Genomic DNA, 19,138 nt, shown 5'->3' on the forward strand with positions numbered 1-19,138 from the left:
ATTCATTCGTTCATTCATTAAATATCTATTAAGCATCTACTATATTTCAAGAACTGTACTACACAGATATCAAGGTTAGCAATTATGGATTTGTTCTCAGGAAGGTTAACCAAAGAATTCCAGAAATACATAAATCTAAGTTGAGAAAAGTGCTTTAAAGGAAAGCAACATGGTGTCATGAAAGAATATAACAGAGAAAACTCAGATTGTGGGTATCAGGAAAGGCTGCATCAAGAAAGCAAAACCTGAGCTGAGATCTAGTGGGTTCATGATAGTCACTGGAATTGTGTGTGTGTGTGTGTGTGTTGTGATGATAGTGGTGTTGGGTGGATAGGAGGGTGGGAGAGGGGAGGAGCAGACTGCAGGAAGAAAAATCCTTTGGCAGGTGATAGTGTGGTCCTTCTGGGGAAGGAAAGAAGTTATTGTGGGTGGAGCAGAGACGTGAGTGAGAACACAGAGTAGAGATGTCATCAGGGATGAGACTGTATGGGTCCTGGAGGTCCCTGAAAATATTCTGGTCTTTACACATGGGAACTGGGAGGACACTGGATAGTTTCAAGCAAAGATATATTTGTCATGAGCAGACCTAAAGCAGGCATAATGATTATGTTCTTTTACAAGAGAACAAGCAAAGGCTCAGATGAGCTTCATAGGGGAGGGGGTCGTACAGCTAGTGAGAGGCCTAACTTGGACTCAAACCCATGTCAAGTGATGCCCACACTTTTTTTCTTAAACATGTAGTGAACCCTTGTTGATATGATCATTCTCTTTCTCTCATTTCTTAAATCTGTAAAGGAAGCATCTACTTCTGGGGGATGAATAGAACTGATTGGAACTAACATTAGTAAGCTCCTACTATGTACCAGATATTGTTATCTTATTTAATCACAGCCAACCTATAAAGGCAGGCCTTGTATCCCTATTTTCCAGGTAAGAAAAAGGAGGTTCAGAAAGTGATGTAATGTGCTCCATTGTTAGAAAGTAGAGTAGCTGGCATTTGAATCCATTTTATCTGACTCCATAGTTTAGACAACCCCCAGTACAGTGCACTGTCACCTTAGAGTCCTCTCCACTCAAAATGGATGAGAACGGAAGAGTGGGAGGCAAGAGTAGGAACACAGAGTCCAGGTAGGGCCTGCTACACCAACCTAGGAACGAGGTGAAGGTTGGGATGGCTATAGTAGATTTTAGGCAAAGACAACCAGCAGGACTTGAACAGTAAATACCGTTTGAGCATAAGGCAAAGGGAAGCCTCTGGGGGCTGGCTTGAAGCCTGGGCAGATGGTGACATCATTCACCTTGGGGAGCAGGTTTGTGGAGGGAGAGTGGAGCTGCTGCGTGCCATGCACTCCTAGAGCAGGCAGGTAGGGATGTGCATCTGGAAGTCGATAGAGAGATCTGGACTGCTGGCTGTTGGCAGACAACCTTTCCTGATTACTAAGCAGGTATGTAACAAATGCTTGCTGAAGCGGTGATTCATCTGCTCTGATCTCTGTTGGTTGGTTTCACCAGTGGGGCCTTCTTTGCCCTCAAGCTCACATTCCTAACAACCCCTGTACTCTCACGTTCTTTGTTCTCTTTCCTGAAGACAATACCCAGCAGGCTCCCCTGGATCAGAATGCAGGTGGATAAGAATGGAATTTTGTTAAAAGGGATTTTTTTCTACCTTATGGTTTAAGGAGAAAAACAATAATTCACAAAGTCCCAGTTCCTCATTCAAGGAATTTCACCAAATCCCCAAAGCATGGCCTTACACTTTGTAAATCAAGTGCCTGGCTTTTAAAATGGGAACCTACAATCTCTTGGCAAAAGAAAAAAAAAAAAGTAAGTACAATTTATCACTCCAATCTCGCAGTCTATGCAATGCAGATACTTCACTCCTGGGAACGAACAGTCCTGTGTGCTTTGCAGCAGCCTGTAAACGTTTGATGCAGGCCTGACAACTTGACTTTTAATGGCCTGCAACCGACTAAAATAAGCACAAAAAGTTACGACCGCCACCAGGCAGCTAGACGTCATTCCTCAGCATCCCAATAACATTCTATGTTTAGCTGGAATTTTTTTTTCCACCTGATCACTTCAATATAAAATTCTCATATAAAATGGTGGGACTCACACAATAAGTAATTGTTAATTTAAATTTGGGACTCCCAAATGACAATCTGAAGAAGGACAAAATATACCGTATTTATTGCAAAGTAAATACCGGGGTTGCCAAAAAATTACATACACAACTTGTATTCATCTTTTGTTATTGGTATATCTTGAGTATTACAATTTTAATACAGTTTTTTCCTTTCTTAAAATGTGTGTATATGTTTTTGGCACCCTCTGTATATGGCACCCGTGTCTTCGTCAGTAGATAGGTAATTGTGGACCGTCAGCTGAAGGCAGAGCACCACCCCAGTGAATTCTAGGTGGGCTCTCACCTTCAGGGCTTGTTACATCTCTGATCCACTAGGGCTTCACTTGGTAAATGCCTTCTCCTCCTGCACGGATGTCAGACTGTTCAGGTAGCATTTACAATTCCTACCAGTGACTTCAGCATGGCCATTCTTACACAATGATAGAGAAAACTCAGATGTACAAAAGCAGAAATGGAAGGAGCTGTGGTGTAGACCCTGAACCCTCCTCTGGAAAGGCCCAAGAGTTACTTGGAAGCAGCCCCTAGAGGAATACTGAAACCCAGCTGACCTTAGGTGTGAGCCAGGCGGAGGTACCCGACTCTGGCAGGATGCACACATCTGCCATAGAGGCTGCAGCATGAGGGGCAGTGAGCTGCTGAAGTTGACCCAATGGCTTTGGAACCAGGAAAAGAGGGTCTAACTGGAACTTTTTTGGTAGCTCTCTCTTTTTAAGGGGTTTTGGGGAAAGTGGAAGAGGAGAGGCAGATTTCACTGAGGTGGGGAACCATATCCTAGCAAGTGCGTGAGGGGCCATGCCTGGGAAATATCACAAGCCTGAGGATGTGGAGAAGCCCAGGTAGCCCCAGGGTGGAGACACAAGTCCTTCCGGAAATGATCTGAAGGGATTGACTGGTGACTGGTAACTCGGCCTGCATGGCACTCAGACAAGTGGAGTCCACCCCCAGATAGAGGGTATTTCACTAATGCTCTGACATTTCAGTAGTTTTCAGTGCTAATTTATCTTTCCACTCTCATCATATTTGGAAAGAACAAATCTCCAAAGGCCCATTTGACTGGAAAAGCAGCCCCTTCTATCCTGCGCTTGGACTGGAAAACACCAATGCCTTCTCCTTGGATTGCCTATGTTTTGGGGTGATGAATCAAAGAAAGGAGTAAAGCCTTTTCTTCGAGATAGGCCAGTAAACACCACATTATAAAAATTGTAACAACTACCGGTTACTGACTGTTTATGATGGCCAGGCACTGTGCTGTAGGCTTTATGAACATTATTCATTTCATCCTCACAAATACCCGAGAGGGGAGAGGTCATTATTATTCTTTCATGCATACGGAAATCAGTGTATTGAGATATTTCTAAATTGCTTAAGATCACATAGATGTGAATGCAGGATTGACTCCAGCTTAACTACCCTTGAAACATGAGGAACCTACACTGTGGTCAACAGAAAGGTTCAGATTTCCTAAGGATCCCAAAGCTCACCTAAGCCTCCTCCCCTGTCACTTACCATCAGTGGGATGAGTCCTACCTCAGGGTGTGAGCCAGGGGGAGGTACCGGTCTCCAGCAGGAGAAGCAAACAGTTTTAGTTTGAGTCTTCAATCAATGTTAATTTGGGCATTAAATACATTTTTTTGATTTTCTATTAGACACCCCAGGGTGCCAAGTGCATTTGATGCTCAACTTGCATGAAAACTCCCATTAGAAGTTCTGTAGACGATGTGCTGAAACAGTGCTTCTTAAAGCACGGCCCCAGACCAGCAGCATCGGAACCACCTGTAGACCAGTTAGAAATGCAAATTCTCAAGCCCCACCCCAGATCTGCTGAATCAGAAACTCCAGGGATTGGTTCCAGCAATGTAGGTGTTAACCAGCCCTGCAGGTGATTGGATGCACACTGAAGCCCGAGAATCACGGCTCTAAAGCATGAGGAGGTAGCACAAATTGAATTATTTTCCTTTCACATGGAAACACATTGACTTAAAATATTTCTTTCTTTCATTCATTCTTTTGTTTTTCTTTAAAACATGTTTTTACCTCATTTCCAAATCTTCATTCTCCTGTGGTACAAATTTATACAAGGCAACGTAGGTGTTCATCTGTAATGGGTCTTTGGAAAGAAGTCCCTGAAAAAGAAAATAAAAGAAAAATGAGAGACGGAAGGAAGAAGAAATGGAGAGAAGCAAGGGGGGAAAAAAAGGAAATGGAGAATTAAAGCAATGTAATCCAGTGTATGTTTTTTAAGTGTTAAAATAGCTAACGATTATTAAACACTGTGTTTCAACCATAGGTTTATTTTTAATTTCTTAGCTGAGTTTGATTTCATTGCAAACCATTGGAAAACAATCATGTGGAAGCCTTTGTCAGAAATACTATAGTTTTCTTCAAGTAACTTTTTGTTTTGATATAGTTGTTCATGAAAGGTTACATGGGGTTGGCCCCAGGAATGAGAATATTCTCTCTATGCACAGAGTGGCATGTGAGTTGAAGTAAACAACTTCCTAAAATTGACTTCTCATTAGTTAGCCTAAAATTTGGTATCTAGCATATCACAGGGAACCAGGTATATTCATTTGGCAATCAGTTCATTCACGTTGTGGAAAAAACATAGATTTTGGCATCATGCTTATTTAGTTTATATCATGGAATCATCATCTAACTGAAACCTTGCAATAATTTTAATAAAAGTTACCATTTTCGATAGCAGTCTGTTACTTGTATTAGCATACTCAAACCTCACAATTGCCCCATGAGGTAGATTCTATTGTCCCTAATTTGTAGACTATACAAAAGTCTTACAAGTATCATAGAAATACTAGCTATTATTGTGAACCAAATACATGTAGCTATATAAATGTCTATACTTTATAATACGTGCAGTAAATGAAAAATTATGTAACACATAACAAAATTATGTAATATTACATATCATATAAATTATATATTATATATTCCGTACATTTGTATAATATGTAATATATGTATATATACATAATATACAATTATATGCATATATATTATATGATATATAATTGTATAATATATTTAAATGCATAATGATAATAAATATATACATGTATATATATGTTTTATATGTATGTATATATAAAACATAAACAAAAGTTGCACAGGGCTATATCTTTTTTATCTATGATTCACTCTGCTATCCAAAGCTCAAGTACCTTATGCTATATATTTTTATTCTGTTCTACTCTACTCTACTCTATTCTATTCTATTCTGTTCTGTTCTGTTCTGTTCTGTTCTGTTCTGTTCTGTTCTGTTCTGTTCTGTTCTGTTCTGTTCTATTCTTATATTTAAATGAACATAAAATATATAACTATATACTTATATACTATAAAATAAGTGTAACAGATTATGGAATTATATAATTTACACACGATAGAGTATATAACAACTTCTATGGAACTAATATAATGGAAACAAAAAGTGTACAATACAATACTTATCTTTTTCACCTTTGATATATCTTTTACATTTGATATTCCTATTTTACTGCATGTTATCTATTCTATGGCAAATTATGCTACATGGCTGTATTGTATGCTCTAAAAATGCTGGCCTGGGACCCACTGCATCGATACCATGACCCACGTGGGTGGTGACCGGCAGTCTGATCTAAGGACCCTGTCTGGTTTGCCTTGTGTGACATCCATAAATACCTGGTCGTTTATGTTCTTTGCTTGGTCTCTGAAGTCGTCAGTACCATTTTCTGGATACGTAAACACTGAAGGAGACAAGAGAAAGTGGGAGCTTTATGAATCCAGTCACTGTATTTTGTAAACATGCCTGAAAAATGTGGCTTTATTTATTCCCTGTCCTGTAACTTCTACTTCACTTCTCACTGCCTTTCTCGTCCTCAGTGACCCAGCTGTCATGTCGCTTTCCACGTCATCCCTGCCTCCCCATGCAGTATTCTGCACCACCGTCTCTGCCTGCACACACCCTCCACATGCCTCCATCTAGCACACATCCTCTTGAATGCTTGGCAATTGTGTGTTCACAACTTGGTCTCCTTTGGCAGAGCTTTTCTCATGAGCAGAAACCACGTCATTCATCTTTGTTAAATGTATTGAATGCTTTGTTAATTGGATGGAAGGGGAGGTATGGCCCAATTTAATTGTATTTGAATTACCTTTTCTAAATATCAGATTCTTTATCTATTTTCAATATGTTGATTCTAGTTTCTTAATGATATCTATATTCTAGTTTGCAGATTAGAGCTTTAGTTTTAAACTTCAAAATAGTTCCTTGGTCTCGTATTATCAATGCATTGAGGCTGTTATTTGGAATAAAAAACAAAATCGTGTTTCTGATTTAGCGTTCTTGGGATGTATAATTCTCTTCCTTTTGCATTTAAGTAGCCGCTCTGTAGCTTTTGATAAAGAACACGGCTTCTCAAAATGGGCAGGAGTTTTCACTGTCCACACACAGCTGTGGGAGGTCCCTGATTGGTATGAGAGCTCTGCCTTAGCTACTTCCATTAACCAAGTCTGCCCCAGTGACCAACGTCATAGCCTTATTCTCATCGGGTGTATCCTCCTTAAACACAAATGTGGCAAATGCGTCCAAGTTTATACAATACAGTTATGCTTTCTAAACTAACCTACCAGTTAGATGACTTGATATTTACAAATGACACATTGCAGCTTTATTCTCCCCTTTGGTCTCCCTTGAGATTATCAAGGAAATATCAATTGAGGAAGAGGAACACACCACAGAAAGCTCTATAACCTATTTCAGTTAGTACATTGACAATCTTCCCTTGTCCTTAAAATGGACTCAATACCTGTGATGTAGAAAACACACTTCAAAACAAGAGCCCTTGTAAATGTACCAATGCTTAGTGCACATCTATTCTCCACAGTTAATAGTTCCAGAGCTGTGGACGCAATTCCATTATCCCTAGGAAGTCAGTAAGCGGTCATTGGAGGAGCTCTGGTTTGCAAGCAAGTGGAAAATGCAAATCTGATCCCATGAACCTTTTCTGCCTCAATATTTGGCCACTCAACTTAAGAGTTTAAAACGAACAAGGCCAGCAAAACTTTTCTCTGGTATTATGTGATTACCTGAAATCCTGGTGTAAGTACTTGATTCCTTAGTTATAAAACTCTATACTTCTAAAAGAACATTGACTATTTCAGTGAGAACACGCAAAGAGAATCTTCCTGGAAAATTCTTGATTGGAGCTAAAAAGGGGGATGACAGAAGATGCATATGCAATGATTAGTGTGGACTGGTTTTACAATTTTGTAATTTCACATTATTTTAGCTTTTTGTTGAATATCCATTAGGCACCTGGTTCGAACTGTGTATCATTTTTGTGAACTCCACTAAAAATCATTTAAAGTGACCCCAAATGTGTTTTCAGCTATATGATTGCAAGCAGAAATGGAACAGTGCAAAAATGATTTTTAAAACCCATTCCTTCCAGAATCAAGTCTAAGACACTGATTTGAGGGAAAAGGAATAAAGAAAGGTAACTATTTTACTAAAATTATATCATGTACACCTTTTATGTTTGGTGCTTTAAATGCATTTTATTAAAAATAACTTGGTTGTTGATTTCATCCAGGACAAGTATTCAAAGAATATGCCCTTTACGTAGACATATTTTCTAATGTCACAGATGCAAAAAGAAGCTTTAGTTTTGGCCACAACCCTACAGGACTTTCCTCTGCTCCTTTTTCATATCTGTCTGTCTTTTTTTGCTCTGCAGTCCTGCCAGGCCCATGTCCACCATTGTTTTCTAATGAGATGATTATTTGGTTTTTCTTCTTTAGCCAGTTATATTACTGGCTTACCTGACATTGATGCAAATTTGTATCCCTGGAACAAGTCCAACTTGGTAATTAACTTTTAAAAATACATTATTGGATTCAGCTTACTAAGATTTTGTGTGAGATTTCTGCGTCTATTTTCCAGAGGAAGAGTGACCATTGATTTTCCTTTCTCATGCCATCTTTGTTTGGTTTTGAGGTTAGCATTGTACTGGCCTCAGAAACTAACGGAACGCTGCTGCCCTTCCTCCTCGCCACTCTTTGTTGTCCTGAAAAAGCTTATGTCATGTGGAAATATTTTATTCCTGAAATGTTTGGTAGAATTTACTTATAAAGTTGTCTGGGCCTGGTATTTTCATTGTGCAAAAATTTAAAATATTGATTCAGTTTCTATTATGATTAGAAGCAAATTCAAGTTCTCTACTACTTCTTGAGTCAGATTTTGGTCATTGATATTTTTTCTTGGTACTGAAGATGTTAAGTGTGTGTTGCAGAAACACACTGTAAATATTTGCATCTGTAATGTAGGAATTGTCCACTGGAGGGGGACCAGAACCAGGGGTATCTGCCAAAAGAGCCATTAAAACATTTGCTTCCTTTTTTTGGTGACAACTCAAAATTTGAAATTTAGAAGCAGTGCATGCTAAAGGCAAGGACAAGTTTTCCAGATCTGAGCTTGTCATTTTTCCTTCTGGGCACAATTTCTTTGCTTTAGTGCAACGTAAGGTACTATTGGGCTCCGTAACATCCTCAAGTGGATGTGATTAACCCTGTCCATTTTTGAAGAATATTTCTAGGAATCTGTCTTGCTTACGTTTCACTCCCTCTGCCTCTCTTCCAGGAAAGTTATGATCATATACAGTCAGACTGAAATGCAATTATTGAAGTTAGCCAGTGACATCATTATTTGGCATTTCGAGCTGAAATAGGCAGCCTACTTGTTCCTTCTCCCTTTGCTCATGATCTTGCTTCTAGTGAAGTTTCTGGCATTTAAACCAAAGTTGAAAACTGATAACTCTCCCCATCCGTATTTTTGATGCTTCCAGGAACAGTGTTGAAAACAACCAGAAACACTCAGAGCTGCCTAAGATTTTCTATAAAAGAGATAAAAGAGACTACACTCTTAGCAGTAAAAAAATGAACATGAATTGTACTCTCTTCTAAGGTGGCTTTGGAAATGTTCCTCAAAGATTTGATGTGACACCTGGCTGGCAGAAATAATACCTGTGTGCACCGTGTATTTGTTAGAGCATAAATGAAACATGGGCTTGGCAATGGGGTGCATGGTGAACACTGATGCTTATTTAGCAAGGAGAATCGTGGAGGAAGCCCAAGCGCTGCTTCTGAAAAGCCAGCACCCTCCTTGCCGGGGCAGTGAGAAGACTAGTGGGAGCTGGGACCCCAAAAGCAGAATGTTTTCTCTGGGTTGTTTCTCAAACCGCATGGACGATGGATGAAATCCAATCAAAGGAAAATGTTTTGAAGCAAACTGCTGCATAATTAATCCCTCTAGCTTCCAAGGGTGCGTTATAAAGAAAGCTACTCCTGATCAAAGGAATAGCTAATAGAGCTCCAAAGATTTTTAGAGCTTTATTGCTTGCTAAGTTCTTTTAACAGATTTCTTTGAATGAGGCTGTGAAAATGTCCCTTAACATAAAAGAGATGGCAAATAATGTCAGCTTTGGGGCTGACTGTATTACTCCGTGCCTCAGTTTCCTTATCTATACAGTATGTGGGGTGTGTGTGTGTGTGTGTGTGTGTGTAGGTGTGTGTGTGTGTGTGTGTGCGTGCGTGCTGGGGGGAGGGGTGGACTCTATGACTTGTAATCCTGCTTCTCGAACTTAGTAAAATTCATATCACAGATTCATGTGACAGATTCATAAGCAAATTCTGATTCTGCAGTTGTTCCCGGATGGCCTGAGAGTCTGCATTTCTAACAGGCTCTTCAAGCGGTGTCCGGGCTGCTGGTCGATGAGCCACACTTGGACTAGTGAGTCTCTAGGTTGCATCTGACACTTGATGACCTTATGATGATTTCATTAACAGCAAATATACTTCGTATTGATGATTCCTAAATATAGCTCTTCATATTATAAAATCCTATGAAGATCACTTTGAGTAAAGAAACCCCCAGGGCAAATAGAGACCTTAACTACTAAAGGAATGGGAGAGCAATTGCATCCATAAAGCTGGACCAGGATGGCTGAGGCAGCTGAGGTAAGAGGAGGGCCCAGGCTGGGCATGATTTTGAAGAGCTGGAGATGAGATCTGCTGACAGATTAGATATGAGAAGGGATTGTCGAGGCTGATGCCAGAAGTTTGGCCTGATCAACTAGTAGAATGGAGTTCCTACTTACTGAGCAGGGACAACTATGGAAGAGCTCGTTTTTGGTGGGTGAGTGAAGGAATCCAGAGTCCAGTGTTAACTTGAAGATGCCTATTCCATATTCAGATGTCATATCCACTAGGCTATAGGTGTCTGGGGCCAGAAAAGAAGCTTGGTGCTGGAAGTGGAGTTTCAGAGTCATCTGAATGGTATTTACATTCATTATCTCATTTAAAGATCACAACACCCCATGGGGTCAGTGTTATTTTAGAGATGAGGTGATTGAGGCAGAGAAAAGCTAGGTCACTGCTTCACAGCCAAGCAGGGGCCAAGGACCAAATATGCCCAGCACAGTTAGGGAAGAGGAGGGCATCACACTGGTGAAAAGCATCAGGTAAGGTGCAGGTAAAGTCAGACTCAGGGGACAGAGCAGTTGAGCAGACCTGAAGCATTAAAATGCAGGTATGTCTGCTTTATATACCAGTCTCTGGTGAGTTGGTCCTTCAGATGCTCAAGAACTCCAGGGTTGCTGACCAAAGTCAGTTGCTGGACCTTCAATGCTGGACAGACTTGGGCTGGGACGGTCCTGCCATGTTACTGCCCACTGACAGAGTCCCCTGGCAGCTGGCACTCTTTAATTTGTCTCTCTCATGGCACTGCTAAGTGCTCAGTGAATGTTTGCATCGATCTAAAAGGACAGTTTTCCCCATGTGATGCCAAAGAATCCTCACCCTTGCAGTGTGCTTTAGGAGATGTCGTGGGCTTGGCAAAGGGGGCCATGGTGAACACTGACGCTTAATTAGCAAGGCGAGTTGTGGGGGAAGGCAAGCACGTGCTGCCTTGGGACTCAGAGGCACAGTCCTAACAAGAGAAGGGACATACCGGTACATGGATTCCTAGAACTCAAGAAGTGGGAGTGAAACCTCGTAAGATTGCTGCTGACAAAGCAGCTATGGGATATTGAATGCAGAACTTCTGCTTCCAGTCTGGAAAAGGCCGGGCAACTAGGCAAGTGGAAAACCTACCCAGGATGGCACGTCCCCACGCTTCACATCTGGGATGCGAGTCAGGAGGGATGGCTTCTCCCTCCATGATGCACTCAGCCTGAATAAATGACGTACGTCAGGACGTGCAACCTTGCTGGATTAGTAGTGACCCGAGGACACAGTTTGTGACCTATGTACCTTTGCTGGTGATAGTGTTTTGTAAATATGTTTTGATAAAGAGTGGAGATGAAGCTGCTGTTTGCGTCAGAGAGGCTCGGCGAGACGCATCCATAAGGTGCTGGTTATGTTTCCTTAAGCTCTGGTTTCAGAGGCCGTTCGTTGTTAATGTTAGCAAGCAACAGGATGCAGTTAGCATTTAATCAATATTTTAGAAATTACTGTAACACGAGTTTAAGCTATTAGGAAATTAAATAATAATAAAGAATGTTTGGCTCGATTGCACATATCAGAGCCTTAGTTATCTCTTCAGGGAAGGAGTCGGGGTGAGGCACCACCACCCACCTGGTTTGAGGTAGTTCAGGTGCAGTATGGAGTAGCTTCTCTGTGGCAGTTTTCTAATCTCATGTAAGTCAGTGGGGGAAGTGACACATTCACAAGAAGGTCTAAAAGTGACTCTTAAACCTCAGTATCACTAAGTCCATTCAGGAGACAGAACTCAGGGACCGTTATTGTCAAATCACTGAAATCCACTAGTAATTCTGCCCGGTTTCTCTCCAGAATGTTGAGCATTTGCCCAGATTGAATTCCAGAGCCAGCAGAGGAAATGAGGGGATTGGAAGTCTACTTTCCCCACCCACTGACTCACACGACTAACGTGATTGGCATTTGTGCTGGGCAGTGCCTGATGCCCCATTCCCTCACTCACCGCTGTTGCTGCGTTTCCGTAGGTCATACCCTCCTCCTGGCCCATCAGCTTCTTCAGGAACCTCCACAAGATCTGAAGTCTTGGAAAAAAGAGGGAACAGCATGGAATGAGCAGTGTCATATCAGTGGACTAACTGAACAGATTCTGATGTCAGTAGAGGAACTAAGATGGAATCATGATACTATCTTAAGAATCCAATCACTGCTGTCTTGTCTGTTTGTCTAACTTCAGAGAGGCTGTGTTTTCCCTCGTGGGCACTGTCCCCCTTTTCAGGTGTCAGTGACAGTCTCAGACCTTGGCACATGATAGGTCCTCAATGAGTGTTGCATGAGATGCACGGGTCACAGTTAGGTTTCTTCCCAGGAAGAGACAACAGAGAGAAATCAGAATTTCTGCCCATATCCTGTCACTTAAAATTTTCAATAAAACTATAGCTTTTTCCATAGGTGAGTTTTAAAGATTAATTGTAGAGAATAAGATGCATCATTGAGGGTGCATTACTTAGGTACGAGTTAAATGCTGTTTCCATTGCTGCGAAAATCAATTGTTTTTGAAATACTTATTCTGCCCTTTTTAAAAAATAAGACAAGTCATAGCTGTTCTTCTACTTAGGTTACAGAACAACAACAACAACAACAACAACAACAGTAATAACAGCAGCACTCTAGTAATGGCTCCCGATCATTTATCACAGAAGTACCTTATATGCATCATCTCATTTATTCTTCACAATCATCCTATGATAGGAATCTGAAGCCCAGAATCAGTAACTCTACTTGAGGTCCCACAGCTAAGTAGTAGGCCCGGGGTTCGAACCCCAGGTTTTGTCTCTAGAACTGACACTCTTAAGCACTAAGCTTCATCCAGTGCTGTGCTAGAGCGACTCATGTGGGCTGCTGGGAGCCTCCAGTGTCCTCACTGTTGGTAGCTTGAAATTGGTCACAGTGGGAGTAGTGACACCATGGAAATTGGCAAATGCTACAAATTAGGGTCCAGCCCCAGATGATAGTTAAACATTTACTAGCATATCACTGATTTCAAATGGCTTCTTTCAAAGGGCCAGATGCCCCACTTGTATCTACCTGGCTCCACCCTTTTTACAAGAGGAATTTAGGGGGCCTCAAAGGAGAGTCACATTTTAAAAACATTTTATTTATATCTTATCAAGAGAAGCACAAGTTTGCCTGTCTAGCTCTCCTAGTCAGCGCTAGAGCACTTTGGTACCACTCTCCAGAGACTAATTTTTATTACAAAAAATTTAAGTTTTTATTTTTTTTAGCCATTCTTACTTTCATGATGCATCAGAAATATGAAAAATAAAAATGTCACAGGGTCTCTAAGTCACTTTCACCCTGCTCCTTTGAACCTCACTGCTTCTGAACAAAAGTTATTATTCTATTAATTTCATCTCATGAAACTGAAGATTATTCATACACTTGTTATGAATAATGTTGGCCAACCAACTCCTAAAAGTTTTTTGAATTGAGTTTTGGCAGGCCTTCCCAAAGCCATTAAACCTTTCATATTTTAGGACATTTGAAAGACCATTAAAAGAAACATAACGATTTAGGACAAGCCAGGTAGCAACTTCCCGACAACGTGAAGCAAATTGCCTCCACAGCCCTAGAAGAAAATCCACCTGCGGGACCGAGCTTTGCTGCGTGGAAATACGTCAGCATTAGGACATGAGACTGCAAGAATGGCAACAGGCTGAAGTTCATTATCATTTGACCCTGCAGGAAGGAAGCAAAATCGTTTTGAAGTACCAATCTATTGATTCTGTTTTCTTCCATGGAAGCAAGTTGGACTCTGGGGAAAGGGTAAAGTGACAGATATTTAAGCACAATTTGATTTGTCTTTGTCTCCCTGTGAGTCTCAGAACAATGCTTTCACAGAACAAAATTCCAAGAACTATTTACTGATGACACCAGTGGCAGGAAGCATAAGTGGACTGTAATGAACGAACACCTTACTGACATTCAGAAAACTATGCTTTTTGTCCCTAAAACCAATCTCTAGGGTCCGGACATTGCTAGAAACAAAGCTATTTTAGACATGAAAGCAAATCGGACAAATTGTCTCCCTGATGGTCTCGCTGTTTCTTAGCATGAGTCCAAAGTGTGGAGGCTGGTATGCTCATTGCCTGCTGTGAGTGTTCCTGACGCTGTTTCCTCGTCATGAGTTCAGCAGAGCCCAGAAGCACAGGAACAGCCATCTGGGGCTGATGCAAACAGGTCAGGGCCGTCCCTGGGGAATCCTCCTTTCTGCTCTTGCCTCCCTTGGCTGGTTGTCCATTTGCTTTCCACCCATGCCGGCCTCAGACACGCATGGGAGATGCATGAGCTGTGAGTACGATATTAGCTCCCCCCATAGATGTGAGAAAGGCCTGTTCAGCATGCAGCTCAAAGGAGACAGGTCTGCCTGCTCTGCCATTGCTGTTTGCAGTTTTCTTTTGGATTGCTGGGTTGTATTTACAAAAAATCTTGACTTGTAAGGAAGGGGTGGCTGCAGGCTAAGAGCCAGCTCTATGTGGCTTTGGGGGAAGCGACTTGACAGCAGTGGCCCTCCTCCTGGTGATGAGAAAGGAGCTATAACATGGTACATGGGGTTAGGGACATGGTAGCATTCTTGCATCTCTATTCCCGACTTCAGGTCCAGCCTGATGGCCACGGTAAATGTGTGATTCAAGAGCTGTTCACACAGAGGGGGAGCAAAACAAGTGCGAGCTAGTGAGAGAGACTGTGAAAGAGAAAGAGGAGGGGCCGGCAGGGGCTGGTTTCTTGGAAATGAACTTAAGTCCTCCAGTTAATTCAGTGATTCTCAAACTTTACTGTGCATCAGAATCAACTGGAGGGTTTGTTAAAACACAGATTGTTGGGCTTCCCCCTCAGATTTTCTGATTCTGTGGGTCTGAGAAGAAAACACACATTTGCCTTTCTGACAAGTTCCCAGGGAATGCTGCTGATCCAGAGGCCACACATTGAGAAGCACTGATTTAATGCATGGCAGGCTTTAGATCCTTCTTAGAAGTTTAGAGAGTTTGACTGAGAAGGATGTTCCTTCCTTCATTCATTCATTCACCACATATTTAGTGACACTCTGCAATGGACTGACAATGTATTGATTAGTGGTTCCCAAACTTTGGTAGGTATCAGGATTAGCTAGAGAACTAATAGAGCGCACAGAGGTCCAGGGTTGTTGAAGTAGCACACGGCCTTGGCCTTCATATTTTAGAATGCTCTTCAGTTATTTCTGATACCAGCCAAAGTTTGAGAATCATTGGCATTAAGTAATGGAAATAAGAAGTGAGAAGAGTCCTCGCATTTAAGCAGCTTAAGACAAAGCTAGTTGAGGAGGGGACTGGAGAAGAGAGAGAGAGAGAAAAAAAAGTAAAAATTACCAAGCAATATTCAAATCACATGATTAATGAACTGGCTGCTATGGGAGCCCAGGTAAGGGCACCTAACCCATACCAGGAAGAGAGATGTTGTTTGCAAAGAGGCAGAGACGAGGTGTGGGCAAGACCCAGTGACTGGAGAGAACATGGCAAACTGTGCCTGGAGCTGAGAGCATGAAAATGAGGTGTTGGCTGGATCCCGGAGGGTTCTGAGGTCAGTCTTCAAGACTCCCTTGCTAATTCTTCCTCATTCTTCAAGCATTTCTTGAGTGTCCACTATGCACCAGACCTCGGTGTAATTAAATGAATAAGAAATGAGGCCCTGATTTATAGTGGCTCAGTAGCTAGATCAGGAAAGAGATGCAAAAGCAGATCATTACAATGCAATAGCCTATATCGCATAAGAAATAATTTTTTTAAAGAAAAATTCCTGAAGGCTTGTGGGAGGAGCAACTCACCATGTTTGGGGAGTCCGAGAACTCTTTACAGTGTTTGTAAAAACCAAGCTGGGTCTTAAAGAATTTCAGATGGGGGTAACAGCATGTTCTAAGGTGTGCGGATGTTAAAGAGCTTGGTGAGTTTGGGGGAAGGAGGGTCTTTAGACAGACCTCATTTGCCACACTAAAATGCTTGGGCATTGCCCTTTGGGCATAAGCTAGTCAATAGAGTGTTTTAATTAGGAAAATTGAGTCTTTAATTAGGAAAAAGAGTCTTTCTTTAAAAGATGATAAATCTGGAGATACTGCTAAGAGTAGACTCAAAAGGAAGAGGGTTGCACAGTTATTCCTTTATAATAATTTGGGAGAGAGATGATGCATTCAAACCTCCAGCATCGGAGATAGAGAGGAAGAGTACTTTTGATACACATTTCTGAGTTCTGAATTACAGGACCTAATCAGCAAGGGAGCATGAATTAGTTTAGACATGCTCATTTTGAGAGATCTGTAGGACTGGTCTGGAGCTTGGGAAAGAGGGTAAGATGGGAAACCCCTAAGGGAGGCATCAGCTTAGACACGGTGGTTGGACAAGAGGAATGTGAGAAAGGAAACCAGGAAGAGCATGTAGAACATGAAGACCAAGCCAAAGCACATTCCTGGAGACCCCCAACCAAGGAGTGACTGGAGGACATGACAGAGGGGACAGGCTGACCAGAACCCTTGAGTGACTCAGGGGTTTCCTACAGAGCCAAGTACGGACCCTGTTAAAGAGTGGCTCTGGGAAATGCTCTTCTTAAAGACATATTTACCTTCCAAATGGATTACAACCTTTTTTCACGTTCATAACTCTAGTTCAGAGAAAACCTAGCTAAGGCCTAGATGCTTAATGAAATAAAACAGCAACAACTTCCACTTACTGAGCGCCAGTTATGCCAGGTCCTGTGCTAGGAACTTTACTGATACTATTATTATCATCCAATCCCTGCAGCAATAATGTATTTTTATATAATATGAATCCTGTACATATGTACTTTGTATGTTTTTATTGCATTTAGCACCATTTCTAGCCTTCTTTCAGTAAATGAATGAACATTATCTTTGGGACTGCCAATTTGATTTATAGCATCTTTAGGGAGATCATCAGGATTAAATCTCTTAAAATGTCACAAATTATACCATTTTGAGGCAATGTCTACAAAAGCTAAATACTTTTCATCTTTACTGTGAAATCCTTCAACACTTACATGACATAGTTATTATAATACCCTTAGGGTAAGACATATAAAAGTGTATTAAAAAAATGCTAAATAAGCCACCATCCTCAGCTTTCTTCTCCATCTGTTTGGTCTTCAGAAATAAGTTGTCTGAATTCTGATGGTTAAGAGTCATGTCCTCCAATTCTTTTGTGTCCCCTCCAGTGCTAGTAAACTGTAAGCACTTAATTCATGTTTGCTAACTAAGTAGTAAAAGAAAGAACTCATTGACATCAATTTTATGTTGAGCAAAGAAAAAGAGTAAGAACTATTTTTGTTTCTTCCCTCTCAGATGTTAGTGGAATGTAAGAAGAGCAGGACTTTCAGGGAGTGTAAAGATGGCCTCTAGGATAACCACGTGGCGTTAGTCAGAGGACCTACAAACCTACCTACTCACCCAGCTGACCTACATACCTACCACAGACTATAATCTGTTATCTTGTGTTGACCCGCACCCAATGAGGACGCTACCTCAACTCAGTTCCTGAGGACCTCTCCCAGGGGTCTGCCCACCCTTCTCCCACAATCCACCCTAATCACTGGATATTGAGAGGACCCTTTGGGGAAGACCATTTGGAGGCTCATCTGTGTCTTGCCCAGAAGTCCTCAGTCCAGTAGAGGCTGCAATAATGGAAACAATAACTGGGTACAAGCTATCCTAATCGGAAATGTGAATTGGAAGGTCCTTGTCTTTTTGCAGGAGAGATGGTGGCCTTCCGCATGAGCTATAGAGTTGGGCGGCATCTTGGGGAATTTATAGAAATTCTGGTTGGGGCCGCTAGAGGCAGGATAATAATAGTAGGTCACAGAGATGCATGGTGCACTCACTTTAGATCAGGTATAACAGGAGAGGTGCTTGGGATGATGAGTGTCTCATGAAGAGAAGGCTCACTAAGTCATAGGTCAAGTGCCTCTGGAGGGCAGTTTTTGTGTGAAACCAAGGGTGTACCTCGCCATAGAGAGAAAGGACTGAGAACACGTGAGAAATGGCTGGGTTCTTGAACTCAGATGTATCTGGAAGGAGAACTGAACACAGCTGAGACTCCTTGTTTTTGCTCATTGTTTGGGTCAAATCTTTCTATGTTCACTGACATGTTATCTAATATTGGTGGGAGGGTGAGGAGAAGGAGGACATGGAAGAGGGAATCAAGGAGCCAGAAGCCAAAAGTGTGGTCTTTGAGGAAAAAAGTAAAAATGATTCCTGGGTGTTGGCAACAGAAGGTTAACCTTTAGTGCCCCCAACCCCTTTTGGTTTCCCTTTGGAAGCTGCCTGACTCCCAACACACCCACCCTTATGATGCATTTAGGTGGAACCCCTCACACTGCCCTCCCTGAGAGCACCCTTATGGACTGAAGGAGGCAGAGGACATTTACAGAGGTTCTGTGAGGTGAATCAGAGCCACTGCCGGAGCTGCTCTTCTTTGTTCTCTGAGCCAGGGAGGTGCCGAAGCGGAGGGTCTCGTAGACAGGGTCCACCTTATTGCCACAGGCTGCAAAGGAAGAGAAAGCTCATCTGAGACAAATGTTTCCTCAACTCAGGGTCAGGAATGCAGCCAACCACCTATCAAATCGCCTGGGTTGCATCTTGCATCACTTATCACATGCACCAGAGAAGCAGTTTCTGAGCAGCAGACACAGTAACCCCTGGGAAAAAGGAGCTTTTGTGGTCAGCTTTCCTCACAGATGTGCTTCCCATGACATGTGCCCATTTGCCAGGTCCCTCCACTGCACCCAGCACTCTCTGCTCCCAAAGGCTTCCTGGTGGATTGGTTTTCCACTTTGCTTATCCACCCCCAGAACTCCAATTTCAAGGTTCTTTCAAGAGATCACCTTACTTCCCCTAAAGAGCTCTGCTCACCCACGTGTGAAGCCTTGAGACACAAAGTTTGCAGTTGGAAGCAAGTATATTTG

At 41.9% G+C, this 19,138-nt stretch overlaps 1 protein-coding gene across 3 annotated transcripts in view; it reads right to left on the bottom strand.

Moving 5' to 3' along the window:
- Positions 1 to 19,138, bottom strand: part of STAC (SH3 and cysteine rich domain) — a 135,373-nt gene that overhangs the window by 30,175 nt on the left and 86,060 nt on the right. For all 3 annotated transcript variants that reach the window (XM_019727663.3, XM_074312639.2, XM_074312640.2), the window contains exons 5-8: positions 18,602 to 18,717; positions 12,141 to 12,219; positions 5,825 to 5,889; positions 4,181 to 4,269 (exon numbers count right to left, since the gene is read on the bottom strand). In XM_019727663.3, coding sequence (XP_019583222.3) covers positions 4,181 to 4,269; positions 5,825 to 5,889; positions 12,141 to 12,219; positions 18,602 to 18,717 — 349 coding nt within the window. The remainder of the gene's footprint in view (positions 1 to 4,180; positions 4,270 to 5,824; positions 5,890 to 12,140; positions 12,220 to 18,601; positions 18,718 to 19,138) is intronic.

The sequence above is a fragment of the Rhinolophus sinicus genome, chromosome 5 (assembly GCF_057876585.1).
Source record: "Rhinolophus sinicus isolate RSI-liver-muscle chromosome 5, RSI-T2T, whole genome shotgun sequence".
NCBI classification, from domain to species: Eukaryota; Metazoa; Chordata; class Mammalia; order Chiroptera; family Rhinolophidae; genus Rhinolophus; species Rhinolophus sinicus.